At 41.3% G+C, this 14,993-nt stretch overlaps 1 protein-coding gene across 1 annotated transcript in view; it reads right to left on the minus strand.

Moving 5' to 3' along the window:
• The window catches only part of homer2 (homer scaffold protein 2), a 50,059-nt gene that overhangs the window by 12,479 nt on the left and 22,587 nt on the right, over window positions 1–14,993 (minus strand). Inside the window, exons 3-6 of the mRNA XM_084079616.1 lie at window positions 7,364–7,495; window positions 6,163–6,255; window positions 1,563–1,699; window positions 268–424 (exon numbers count right to left, since the gene is read on the minus strand). Coding sequence (XP_083935742.1) covers window positions 268–424; window positions 1,563–1,699; window positions 6,163–6,255; window positions 7,364–7,495 — 519 coding nt within the window. The remainder of the gene's footprint in view (window positions 1–267; window positions 425–1,562; window positions 1,700–6,162; window positions 6,256–7,363; window positions 7,496–14,993) is intronic.

The raw sequence follows: 14,993 nt of genomic DNA on the forward strand, positions 1-14,993 counted from the left end.
TCAAAATAAATCTTTAAATCTTTTGAAAAAGATTTGAATGTTTTTGAAACATACACAACACAAATCTTCTAAGGGGGGGTCCATGTCACAAAATATTTTCAGTTCCACATATTAATTTGGGGGTCCTCCAAATGAAAAGGTTTGAGAATCACTGTTCTACAAGTACAGTATGTGTTCCTTTTTGGCAGATCTAACAATGGTGTTTGTGAGGCATCATCTTTTGAGCTTTCATTAATTTCCCCTGTGGGGTTTGGAGGACTCCATTACCTTTTCCCTGAGTGTGTCACTCTCCTCCTTGCAGGCGTTGAGTTGTTTCTTCCAGCTTTCTACGTTGGCGGAGGACTCCTGCAGTGCATCCACCAGCCTGGCATTATTCTCTCTTAAAGTCTGTAGTTCTGTCTCCCACTTCTTTGCATTGGTGTTGCTGCCATCATCGATTGATCAAAAGGGGGGGGGGGGGGGGGGTCCAGCAGGAGAAGGAAACATTTACTCTACAGGACACTGTTACACATGGCTACAACAGTTTTTAATTAGGTGGCATGTGCATTGAAGTTTGAAATGTTTTCTTTTTAGGCTACTGTGGAAAATAAATGAGTGTGACTCATTTATTTTCACGGCAAACATGACATGCACCACTGTGACACTTTAGAACACTGTGTCACAAGCAAAACCATTTGTAGAGGCTGGGATGTTTATTTAGTTTGCATTACTGTTCCCTTCTATACGTGGGTTTGTGTGAATGTGCTCTTTGCTGTCAAATGTAGACAGACTTGCACAACAGCATTCTAGAGCAGCCAGCTGCGTTTGGTACGCTTCCACACGAAAACTAAATTCCAAAGCACTGGAAGCTCTTACAAGTCCAGAAAACACAACGAGCTGCTGGACTTGGCCCATGTTTCATTAAACTGGAGAGACTGGCCAGTGTACTGACATTTAATTAAATCACTGTAATACACGCAGAGCATCCCCAGGCACACCTGAGTGCCTTCCAACGTTCCACCATTGCCACGCAAATTCTGAATGACTGTTATGGAGCCACGAATACACTGTCTCCAGTTCAGTGTACTGGCAGGAGAGGTGAATACTGTAGTATATAACTCATTCAATCCAGGAACGCATCTCTGTCATTTTAGATTTATTTGGCTATTCAAAAATAGCAGATATATACAAGCGGTGCCACGCTATGAGCTTGTAGATCCGCCATTTCTTTTTTAAACGATTTGAGTTGCAAATGTTCGCTTTGAAAAAAATATGTTCAAAGATTTGCACACATTTTCACAATTTTTCAAAAATATCAGATCTACAAGCTCGTAGCACGGCACTGAGTGCCGCGCTACGAGCTTGTAGATCTGATATTTTTGAAAAATTGAGCTTGTATATCTGATATTTTCTAATAGCCAAAGAAATCTTGAAAAGATTTCTTTTCAAAAATAGCAGATCTACAAGCTCATAGAACCTGTATATCTGCTATTTTTGAAAAGCCAAAGAAATCTAAAAATGACAGATGGGTTCCCAGATTGAATGTAATCGTTCAGCTTATTATTTTTTAAAGGAAACCATACCTCTGTTCCACAGCGGTCTTGAGGCGATCGTTCTCGCTCTGCAGCAGGGCAGCCTCCGGACCGTGGGAGATCTTCTCATCATCCGTGCCGTTGATGCTGGATGCCTGGTTGGATGAAGGGGTGTCGCGGCCAGACTCCTGAAACGGAGGACAGAGAGAAAATATACCGTTTTAATTTCAAGGACCTTCAAGGACTCTTCCTTAAAAAGTTATTGTACTCGAAACGTGTTGCTGAGTAGTGTGTCAGAGTTTAAGTCAATTGTTTGTATGTTCGTTCGCCTAAACAAAAAACATGTAAAATATAGCTGTTTGAAGGCATTAAAACTGTTCTTTTGCATTGTACAGTGGTCTCCCTCCTCAATTGTTTTTGCATTGGATTTTTGCCTCCTTGGGAACCGTAGGACTCTCCATTTTTTTGTGTGGTAATTTCAAGGACCCCCAGTTTGATATTAACCCATTAAGACCTGGAACGCATCTGTGTCACCTTTTGATTTGAGCTAAAAAGTATTATTTTACACTTTGGCTAGCCGATATACAAGCTCATAGCGCGTCACCGAGTGCCGCGCTACGAGCTTGTAGATCTGCTATTTTTGAAGAATCGTGAAAATGTGTGCTTAGTGATAATTTATCTCTTTAACTCTCAGAGTTATAAACCTGTTAAGCTCCATTTGTACCCCTGGTGGTACCCGGACCCCACATTGAGAAACAGTGGTAGGAGTACTAGCAACAGCTTTCTTTCAAAATGTCTACGTCTGCTGGGATAAAAAAAAATGCAGACAAGTGGGGTTTCACTTCAGCTGTAACAACAGGCTCTGCCATGTGAGGCACAGTGTCACACCCACAGCACATCAGCTGTGACACTGGAGAGGAGGTGGAGAGGGACTGTTGCTGGCATCCATCATGTTATATGGGCAAGCAGTCTGAGGCCTGGCTCTATGCACAGAAGCCGTATTGGTAAGAAATTTGGGCCTCTTCTTACTTCCTTCACAGGTTTTGCCAATGATGCTAATGAAGGCTTTTACGGTTGTTCTCAAACTTTTAATTTCAAGGACCCCCATAACTCTGAGAGTGTAAAAATGGAACCAAATGGACCCGTAAGGCAGTGGTTCTCAAACTTTTTCATGTCAAGGACCCCCTAATTGACACTTATTACCCCGCGGACCCCCATTTGAAAAGATAAGCCAGGGACCCCAATAAGAGAAGGTTTTTACGGCTCTCTAGCAGTGATTCTCAACCATTTTCATTTCAAGGACCCCCCAGTTTGACATGCATTAGGCTACGGACCCCCATCTAGTGGCATTTATACCTCTGGGACCCCAATTCACATTGTAAAACCAATGTCAATTTAACTCTGAGAGTGTACAAATGGAACCAAATGGACCCGTTAGGGTCCATTTGGTTCCATTTGTACACTCTCTGAGTTACAGACCCATAAGGGTCCATTTGGTTCCTGTCCATCATTTAGCTGGGGACCCCCTGGAACCCCCTCAAGTACCCCTGGGGGTCCCCGGACCCCACTTTGAGAACCAACGCCGTAAGGGACCATTTGGGAGTTACACACCTTTTAAAATGCACAATATCAGCACCCTGACTCTGTTTGACCAGAATGGAACAGAGCCTTCATTAGTATCATTGGTAACACCTGTGAAGGAAGTAAGAAGAGGCCCAATTTCTCTCCAAAATGGCTGCTGTGCATAGAGCCTACGGAACCCCAAGTGCGTCCGCATGAAGGTGACGGTGGGGTCACACAATGACAACTGAATAAAATTAGGGGAAAAAAGTATTCTTCCCAATAAGAATGTGTGAATGCATACACCGTTTATTTTTTTTCTTCCTTTTTTTAATTACAGTTCTTCCACAGATACAGGCTATACTATGCTTCCATTTCAGAAATGTGTACAGAAACACTTTTCTATTTCCTATTCAAGACTACACGTATGTATGTATGTATGATTTATTTTAAAATATGCTTTATATCAGCTTTTAAATTGTACTATAAACATGTATACTGTGCTATAAAGTGTGGGGTCGCCACCAAATTTCCCCCATAAAACGAAGTCCTGGTATAAAAAAAGTTTGAGAACCCCTGATCAATACATTGCACGGCGCTATGAGTGGGCCTTGTAACCTGACACTGTCTACAGCACAGGTGAGCAACCGGGAATTTACGATCCACCGGTCAATCTCCACAACAAGCTTTTTTGCTAGATTGGGGATCAATCTGAAAGCCCAGACCGAACCATTCATAAAGGTCCGCTTCATCAGCCTTCAGCTGTCTAGAACAAGGACACAGAGATGTGAGGGGGTTTCAGAGGACTTGGAGGCTCAACTGAAAAAGTATATCAAAACCTGTGTGCCTTTCTGCCTGCAGTTGGATGAGTCAACAGACAATACTAATGTCCTGCGCTTTTCATGATAGTAATTTCCTGCCATCTGTCTGTAGGACTAGCCAAAAATGTGATTTACACATGAAAAATAATCATCTGCTATTATCAGTATTTTAAAAGTTCCATAAATTGTTTTTTTCATTATTGATGCATGTGCATAACAGTTTTCTCCCCAGAGAGCCGGAATGTTATGTACATCTTGCCTTCATTATTCATATAAAATGGAGTTAATCTATGTTGATATTATTCTAATGAGCTGTCTGGCCCTGGTAGTTTTGGCTGGTGAATTAGGCTGCAGAATGTGATTATTCATGTCTGCAGTGCACGCTGGGTGTTGAGTAGCTTGGGATCACCTTTGACCTCATTTATACAGGCGATCTACAAGCTCACAGCGTGTCGCAATGTGACACCGCCATACATCAGCCTTTTGACCCAAATCAGTCATTACCGACCAAAATACCCTCACTGTAAAAACGCTTTAAGCCTGAGGCCGATTCTTACTAATGTCTTCTAAATCCAACAGGTTTCTGAAAAACGTATGTTTCTATATCAGTGGTTCTCAAGCTTTTTCAAGTCAAGGACCCCCAAAATTATATGTATTTGGCCGCGGACCCCCATCTCAAAATATTTTGTTCCAGGGACCCCCAGAAGCGAAGATTTGAGTTCAAAAGCTTTTGCTTTAAAATAATATGAATATATTAATTTGCATACATTTCCTGGATTTTTCAAAAATTGCAGATCTACAAGCTCATAGCGTGGCACTCTGTGCTGCGCTATGAGCTTGTATATCTGCTATTTTTGAATAGCCAAATGTGTAAAATAATGCTTTTTAGCTCAAATCAAAAAGTGACACAGATGCATTGCACATTTACATCATTTTAACTTTGTTAGGGTCAGTTATGGCTTTGTTTGGTTGGCTCCACATCCATCCCCATTTTGTGACCAGTTTTTATTTTATTCATTGAATAACACTAACACTAAGTGCATGTTCAACACAAGAGGCACAAGCATGTTGGAGTGGTAAAAAGGGGACACATTTATAATATTTTGTTATTTTTTGGTTTCTCTGTGGTGGCAATGTTTCATTACATTTCTGTAGTGGCCGTCCATGGCTGCTCTGTTAACCACTTAAAGGAGAATTTTGGACTAAGTCTTTCTTACTTTTTCTATGATGTTATGATATCTTAGGATGAATGGTACAGTAGAAACATTTCATAGCTCCATCCCGGGTCCGCCACAGCTTAAAACGTGCAAGGATAGGCCTTGCACTAGATCGCATATTTTAATAGCTTTTTTTTTTTAGATCTGACGTTCATAGTGACAGAACACTATGCAAAAAAAAAATCCAAGTCTCGCTAGACAAGATTGAAATCTCGAGATTTCAATCTCGTCAAGCGAGACTTTTTTTTGTTTTGTTTTTCTTTTGGACAGTGTTCTGTCACTATGAACGTCAGATCTCACAAAAAAAATAAAAGCTATCAAAATATGTGATTTAACGCAAGGCCTATCCGCGCACGTTTTAAGCTGTGGCGGACCCAGGATGGAGTTATGAAATTGTTCTACTGTACCATTCATCCTAAGATATCATGACATCATAGAAAAGGTAAGAAAAACTTCGTCCAAAATTCTCCTTTAAGACCTGGAACGCATCTGTGTCACTTTTAGATTTGAGCTAAAAAGCATTATTTTACACTTTGGCTATTCAAAAATAGCAGATCTGAGCTTGTAGATCTGCTATTTTTGAAAAATCAAGAAAATTTGTGCAAATCTTTGAATATATCTTTTTTAAAGCGACCATTTGTAACTGAAATCTTTGCTTCTGGGGGTCCCTGGAACAAAATATTTTGAGATGGGGGGGTCCGCAGCCGAATACATGTACATTTTGGGGTCCTTGACATGAAAACGTTTGAGAACCACTGACATAGCAACATGAGTTTTTTTTTTTAGGATTTAGAAGACATTTTGTAGAATCGGAACTTCAGGCCTTAATGGGTTAACCACTTACAGTAAGCCCTATTCAAAGTATTTCAAAAAATATTGTGACATGCTGTGAACTTGCAGATCTGCAACTTTTGAAATGTTTTGCAAATGGTTAACATTTTTTGAAACCTTTCGCCCGTAATGTTCTGCTCAAAATAGGGACGCCAGGGTGAAAGAGGTTAAACATTTGGGAGTTGCTCAGAGAATTCCAGAGCAGCGTGAGGTGGAATTTACCTGGGAGTGGTTACTTGACGTCTCCATCTTCTCCTGAGATTTGTCCTTTGCTAGCTTGGCAGCTTCTTTCACTTCCTGGAACTTCTCAGCAAACTGAAAATGAACAAGATGTATGATGGATGGTTTTTGATTAGTAACGATACACGCTCACATTTAAGTGAGCGCCTAAATTTCACAACGTTGGAAACTTGGAAAGATTTCTAGACTGGTTCAGATATGATAAACTGAGAGACGAGGAATAGAGGCATATTGTTGCTGCGGGGCAGAAACCATGTATCCTTGGTAAATGAAGGCCCTATTTCATACTTTGTCATATGACAGTGTCGCAGTGAAAATAGCAGATCTACGAGGCTTGTAGATCTGCTATTTTCACTACTTTTGTAGTACAAGCTTAGATCTGGGTTTTTTTTCTCAGATTTTAAGATGTTTGAAAATGTTGTCTGTTTGTTGGTTTTATAAATATTTAAACAATGAAAAGTATTAACAAGAGCTTATGACTAGATAATAACTACATTGGATACATTGGAACACAGATTCCTTTTTACATTTCTGAAAAGTAACAGTTTTGGACATCGCCTGACAACGACGATATACAAGATGGAAATCTATATGGTAATTAGGGGTTGAGAAGCAAATGTCCATAACTACCACCCAATAACTTTGTTTATTAACATGCATTTGACTGAATTAAAAATGAAAGGAAAACAAAAAGACATTCAAATCTCCATAAAACCAGTTATAAAAGTTTTACAATACATTTTCAACTGTTGCGTCACGTTTCTGCGTGTGTTGAAAATCCATTATTTCGATGGAGCGACACAGTTGTACCTCAAAGTATAAATTAGCCCAGTGGTTCTCAACCTTTCCTGGATCAGGCCATCAGGGCCCACTTGAAAATATTTAAAGCATTTGCCTTGTACAGTATTTTCAGAGCATGTTTATTTTAATTATCAATACATTTATTGTGTTCCACCTTGGATCAAAAAAACGTAGTGTACTTTAAGTTCTTATTAACTGGCGTCACTTTTCAATATTAATGTTATATCATCATTGGAATCGTACTGTTTTGCCAATTATTTGGGGGCCCACTTGCAATACCCTCATGGCCCACATGGTTGAGAACCAGTGAATTAGCCCATACTGTATGTCTGTCTCCTCTCAGCTAGAGAGACCGTTCGTTCCCTATGGTGTTTATACTGACCTTGGCCAGCTGCTGCTCTGAAGCAAAGCCCAGGCCAAAGACGGTGTTGGCTCTGCTGTCCGCCCATTGGCCGAACTTCTGCGATGTCTTGGTGAACGTCATGTTGGGTGTGATGGTGCTGTTGATGATCACCTGTCACAGAAAACACAGCATTGAGGCATTACTAATCTCTCAAGAACAGATTCTGCTCTCCGCTTGAATCTGTCGGGGGGGTTCGTCATAACGCGTACGCACTGGCCTACAAGTGGGCGTGCCTTCAGATCAGGAAGCAGGCCGCGCTTTACCCAATCAAATGTAATGGGCGGGATTTACTGTCAACAAACCGAAACTCATTTAACAATAGCGTCCTCGGAGCAGACAAAACCACGGAAAGATATTCACATTTTAACTTGCTCTTTCATCATAGAAACAAGTGGGCTTATAACCAAAACGATCCATGTTCTCTGGGAGAAGTGGTGTTAGTGTTCCGTGTAGAAATATTGTTAGTGGGAATGAAAACATAAGCGCACCACCGGAAGTGGAGCGCTGAGGTTAGACCAAAAACCCCGGTTTCCTTGCGCACGGGTGCTACGCTGAGCTCCTCCCAGAGCCAAGTGAAAGAGTAAAAAACAGCAGAGGGCGCTGTTTTTTATGTTAGGATTCAGAAAACATTTGTAGAATTGGCCTCAGGTCTGAATGGATTTAAGCTCAATTGGAAATCACAACAAAAAAAAAAGGATTATGCCTATGACACGACTCGCAAATGTGATGTCACTGGCGTGTGTGCACGTCATTCGAGAGGGCGATCTCACAGCGGCGGGCTCAGTGGTGAATAGGCCTATTGTTCTACCAAAAGGACAAACCCAGATTGTAGTTCCATTCATATCATTAGAGTGAATCTGCTGTTGCTCTGCCCTAGATTGAAGGCCACTACTAGCTGCCTCTCTGCTACCTTATCCTCTGACTGATACAGAGCTGCTCATTTCACACCTGGTTCATCATCATCACACTTGGACTGACAGGTTTGCCTAGAATTAGCTGCAACATACACCTACTGTATAGATGGTCTTGTGTCCGCTTATACTGTACACTACTTTGTTGGTCTTACTTTGTTGTTTTACCAAATGCCCCTTTTCAAAAGATTTAAATTCATAAATACATACAAATTCAAACATATTTGCCACAAGATCTACCACTAGCTACACACCAGTGACATGAACTTTATTCTCTCTAAAAAGGAAATCACAAATTCCTTAGTAACCAAACTCAAATAGTTTGCTGACAGTGACTTAACAAATGCCCCTTTTCAAAAGATTTAAATTCTTAAATACATACACAAATATTTGCCACAAGACAACATATTTGCCACAAGATCAACCACAGCCAGTGACATGAACTTTATTCTCTAAATTCTCTCTATAAAAAGGAAATCACAAATTCCTTAGTAACCAAACTCAAATAGTTTGCTGACAGTGACTTAAAAAAAAAAAAGTCTTCAAGAGGCCAGTAATTAAAACACCTTTAGATGTGTGGCCTCAAGCACTGACAAGTCTCTTACACCCTAACAACCTAACGTATCAAAGAGCATCTACTATTTTTAACTCATTAAAACCGGGAAAGCATCTGTGTCATTTTAGACGTATATTTTTTTTACATTTTTGAAAAATCTTGAAAGTTTGAGAACTACTGTTTTAGAAGGCATTTGTAGAATCTGCCTCAGGTCTTAATGGGTTAAAATAGAAGTGTATCTGCAGTCTCCCAGTGACACACAGACACACATGCTATGCATACATATAGCCCACCGGTGAGGTGATCCACTAACCTCTAAGCAACTATGCTGATACACTACACTCTCAGCTGTTGGGACCACTGCAGTATACTGTATCTATCAGCAGCCAGGAAACATTTGCTGCTGTATAAAATGATCAAGTCACTTCTTCAAGTGTATTTGACAGCAGTGTTAATGGAATGTTAATAGTGGATGCTTAATTGATAGACAGCAACAGCTGTTCCGAACTACACAGGCAAAGTTGTGCTTGTGTGTTCTTGCTTGTATAGTACTCCAAATGCAGACGTATCTAAATGATACGTTTCTATAGCGTCTTTTTTCCAAAGGCACTTTACAATGTGCGTTACGTTGACACACCGGCGGCAAAGGCAAACCATGCAAGAAGGCACGAACCTGCTGCTCATTGGGAGCAGTTTAAGGTTCAGTGTCTTGCTCAAGGACACCTTGACACAGAAGACAGGAGGATCCAGGGATCAAACTCCTATAGACCGACGTCCACTCTTACTTCCTGAGCCACTGCAGCCCAATCCAACTTGTTGTGAACACAAGAGAAACAGACAAACCACAGCCAAAGAAGCCCTTCACTTCACTTTAACATGCATAGAGGGGGTACAACAGAGGTCAGACGCTTGGCACGTGCAAATTATCCAAATAATTACATAACACCACAAGACAGTTTAATCACCATGCACCCGTTGTCTCGTAGCAACCTGGCTCAGAACACCAGAGTTCAAATTGCTGACGGGTCTATAAACCGTTCAATCCAGGAACGCATCCGTGTCATTTTTAGATTTATTTTGGCTAAAATAGCAGATATGCAAGCTCATAGCGCGGCACCGAGTGCCGCGCTATGAGCTTGTAGATCTGCTATTTTTGAAAAATCGCGACAATTTGTGCAAATCTTTGAATATATATTTTAAGCGAACATTTGTCAAATATTTTTGTTCCACGGACCTCCAGAAGCAAAGATTTGAGTTACAAATGTTCGCTTTAAAAAAGATATATATTCAAAGTTTTGCACAAAATGTTCAAGATTTTTCAAAAATAGTAGATCTACAAGCTCGTATTTTTCAACAGCCAAAGTAATATATAGCTCAAATCTAAAATGACACAGATGCATTTCCCATTTCCCGGATTGAATGGGATAATGTCGTCTCAAACAGCCTGCCTCCGTTTTCCTCCTCATCCTCGCTGTTTTAACTCTTCACACAGCCCTCACACAGCACAGAGCTGGAATGTGTGGAGCTTTAGCCAAACAGAGATGAACAAACACAAGTTTGCAATCAATACAAACAGCTTGTTGGTTGGTTCAAATCCAATCCAAACAAAATTCCAATGGGTTATAGTCTAAGACTCATCTTCTAGGCACATCAGTCAAGGCAGAACCACTAAAAGCCCAATATATACTTTGTCATTATGACGGTATCACTCGCCAAACAATAACTTAAGAAAACTTTTTCAGTTGAAAAGTTATATTCAGTGAGCAACAAAGTCGACTATAAATCAATGTGATTTGTACTCTAGAGATAATAACAGACTAGGGATGAAATGTGTATCCTTGCTAAATCCGGTGTATTTACATTACATCATGTACGTATATATTGTTCATTAACATGCACCGTCTATTTTTTTTTTAAAGATCACATTTTCCTAAAGTTTACCCAGGGCCATCCTCACTCAGAGTGGGGCATTTATTCAGTAAAGGATATATTATCTTATTTATCAACACTGGAGTTTTAAGGAATCACAATACTGATTTGGAGGCTTGATGAAAAAAAGAGAAACTCTATTAGTTGCTCTAAGTATGAACCCTTGGTAAACACAGCTCTTGCGTCTTTGAAGGCCGTCTTCCTCCAATCTGTGATTGATCTGTGACAGGTTTTTATAGTATTTAACTGTTTGCACCCTATCTAATCCTTAACACACGGTAGTCTCACTGAATCGTATAGGCAATCTCTGTGATATATACAATATATACACTCATCCGGCGTTAATCAATGACATATATCGGTTAAAGTGGTTAAACTGATTTCAATGCTATATCAACCAATTTAGCTGGGGACCCCCTTGAACCCCCTCAAAGACCCCTAGAGGTCTTCGGACCCCACTTTGAGAACCACTGGCTTAGCGGCCACTGCCCAGAACTCCGGTGGGATCCATAGTAGTGCTCACTGAATAAGTAGCATACTTTGCAGGTTCCGGTTTAACACTATTCCGTTCCTCATACTTTATCAGGTATGCCTGTCCAACTGTATTTAGGCATGTAGTCAAGATGATATGCTGCAGTTTATACCGAGCATCAGAATGGGGAAAGAAGGTGATTTAAATGACGCGTGTGTGTGTGTGTGTGTGTGTGTGTGTGTGTGTGTGTGTGTGTGTGTGTGTGTGTGTGTGTGTGTGTGTGTGTGTGTGTCATGGTAAATGTAGGCAAATAGGACATTTCCCAGCAGACGGGAAATGTGAGAAGAGCATACAGACACCCACCAGAGAGCAGTCAGAATGTCAGAATGCTCTGAGACAGTTATTAGTGTTAAATTGCTCAGAGTGAGGAGGAAACGCTCATGTTGATAGGAGCGAGCCGATAGGTGAGGGAGTGCCCGCGCCATTTCCTGGGATTTAACATCACACATATACAGTATATATATATACGCACACATATTAGAGGTGCAAACTGTTCACAAAATTCACGGTTCAGTTCGATACAATATTTTGGAATCACGGTTCGATAACTTTTCAATACAGCGAGAAAAGTATAAAGAGAAATGTCATAGATTTTGCTTCATTGAACGTGGGAGAGCCTCCGCAGCTGATGAGTGCCATCTATTTAGGGAGGAGCAGCTGAGATTGTCACTAAATGATAACTGCTGCTATGTCAGTCCACCTTAAGGCAAGGTTAGCTCTGTGCCATCGTCTCTGTGGGAATATTTTTGTTTTAAGCAGATACAAACAGAGCCCATAGATATCACACATGGCGACAGAGACGAGTTGCAAGCTTTGCAAGAGATTATATATATATATATATATATATATATATAATTTTATCGACTACTCGAGTAGCTACTCTGGGAACAACAATAAATGGTGTCGTTACTCTCGAGTATGTGTGTGTGTATTGAAGTATAAGTGAAATGCAAGTGTTAATGAGCTTTACAAACCGAAACAATTGCGTAACCTGAAGGTGAGACAAAGCGATACAGAGCCAATTTCTTTTTTTTCCCCCAGACAGACAGACTTTGTCTGAAATAGAGAGTGTAAAGCTATAGGAGGACTGATGGTTATTTTGCCTACTCGGTAATGTGGTGCGTAATTGGATAAAGACCCGGGTGGAAGATAATCCACTTTACACCCAATGAAGCCACCCGACACCAGACAGTGCACAGTGACAGCAGTGTCCTCCTGCTCCGACACACAACATCCAGCTCACTAGCCGCTCTGTCTGTCTGTCTGTCTGGCCCCAGAGGAACTCTCAGGAGAGCTTATTAACGCGTTAAGACCGGGAACGCATCTGTGTCATTTTTTCATTTTGTGGCTATTCAAAAATAGCAGATCTACAAGCTCATAGCGCGGCACCGAGTGCCGCGCTATGAGCTTATGGATCTGCTATTTTTGAAAAATCGTGAAAATTTGTGCAAATCTTTGAATATATATATATATATATTTTTTAAAGCGATTTTTTTAACTCAAATCTTTGCTTCTGGGGGGTCCCTGGAACAACATATTTTGAGATGGGGGTCCGCGGTCAAATATATAATGTTGGGGTCCTTGACATGAAAAAGTTTGAAAACCATTGATATTTTAGCGACATACGTTTTTTCTTAGGATTTTTGTTAGGATTTAGAAGACATTCGTAGAATCCCCAGCAGCAAAGATTTGAGTTAAAAAATGTTTGCTTAAAAAAAAAATCCATGATTAAATCCACTGCCAGGCCCGTAGTCCTACGGGCCGTTAAATCCAACCGTTAACTGCCGTTCCCGTAGTCCTACGGGGCGGGTGTTTTCCCATGTTAAATCGTGCAGGTGCAGATTCCGGATTTTTTTTGCACTTCCGGTCTCGAAGTGGGCGGACCGGAAACGAAATAATACTGTTTCCGTTTTTTCTCCCGCCTCCGTTTCCTGTCTAGCGGTCAACTTTGGACGCCATTATCTCTGGCTTGTTGTTTTTCTCACCGCATCCACCATTTTAGCGTTTTCCTCTCGTTCTCCAGAATGCAGTGTCGGATCGCTGCACGGTTTTCAGCGTTTTGTTCGGTCGGGTCCCGTGTTTGTGTCGAACCAAATTAACGCGGATTTTAAACGGATTTAGCGGGGCCTATGACGGAATCAAAAAAACAAAAAAGGTAAGAAATTGCTTGGCACTACGATGGACGTTCTGAGATTAGCCGATGGCAGTCAATGTGTTAAAAAAAAAAAAAAATGCGGTGCCGCACTACGAGCTTGTAGATCTGCTATTTTTGAATAGCCCAAAGAAATCTAAAATGACAGATGCGTCCCAGGTCTTAATGGGTTAATCAGTACAGCACTGTGAGTACACAGAGCATTCACCACCATGCTCAGCACAGTGCTTCTCTTTTCATATCGAGGACCCCCATATTGATATTTGGCTGCAGCCATCTGAAAATATTTTTGTGCCAGCCGACCCCCATAAGGAGAAGACTTGAGTTTTGATGTTTCAAAAAAGAAAACGGCAGATCTACAAGCTCTGTACGGGCCGCATCGTGGCATTCTGTAAGCTTGTAGATCGGCTATTTTCAAATTGCCGACGTATATCGGTTAACGTGGTTAAACTGATTTCAATGCTATATTAACTCATTTCGCTGGGGACCCCTCAAGGACTGACTTTGAGAACCACTGGCTTAGCAGCCACTGCCCAGAACTCCGGTGGGATCCATAATAACGCTCGCTAAAAGTAGCATACTTTGCAGGTCCCGGTTTAACACTAATCCGTTCCTCATTTAAAAAGTGCCCACAAACTCCTTTACTTACATGACAAAAACACAATATTTTCTTACACAGGACACTGGCGGCCCTAACAAGTCTCTAAAGACTCAATCATATATCATGGAGATCATTATTGTACCTTATTAACTCTGTAGTACTAGAACACTGCACTAGAGGAACACAGGCCTACTGGTTCTCCATTAGTAGAATGTGGAACCATCTCCCCGTGTTGGTCTGGGAGGCAGAAACCCTCTCTAGGTTTAAGAGTAGGCTTAAAATTTTTTATAGTTAGGGCCCAGGCTTGTATAATACTACAATAGGCTTAGACTAGAGTACCAGAGGAATGATCATAAGCTCCTCTCTCCTCCTCTCACTCTCACTCAATCTTTATGTATTAATGTCCCATCAATGCATGTTACCAACTTAACTTCTTCCCCAGAGTTGTTGTGCTTTCTCGTCTCACAGCCTTCCATGGATCATGATGACACCCCCCGGCTGCAGATGGAGGGTGTCCATGGATTATGACTGTGAGGACTGCTGTTAACATTCTACCAACAGTACGAGATGCCCGAAGCCCGGGGGCCGGGACGTAGATTATTTTTTCACCCCAGTGTGTGTGTGTGTGTGTGTGTGTGTGTGTGTGTGTGTGTGTGTGTGTGTGCCTGTCTGTGTGTGTGTTGGTTATTCTAGCAAGCTAATGGATCAATCAGTGCCAAACCTTTTGTTACCAACTTGAGTACTAACACAACACAGACTCACACATAGACACCGCGGTCAACTGTGATGTGTGCATACCCCCCCCCCCCCCCCCCCCCCCCCACACACACACACACACACACACACAATGTGACACACATGCCGCTTGTGCATGCAGCATAAACACAATACACTATGCAGTGGTAAGGTGACATCACATTGCCCTGGG

This window comes from Gymnoscopelus microlampas, assembly GCF_963454915.1.
Source record: "Gymnoscopelus microlampas genome assembly, chromosome: 1".
In the NCBI taxonomy this organism is placed as follows: domain Eukaryota; kingdom Metazoa; phylum Chordata; class Actinopteri; order Myctophiformes; family Myctophidae; genus Gymnoscopelus; species Gymnoscopelus microlampas.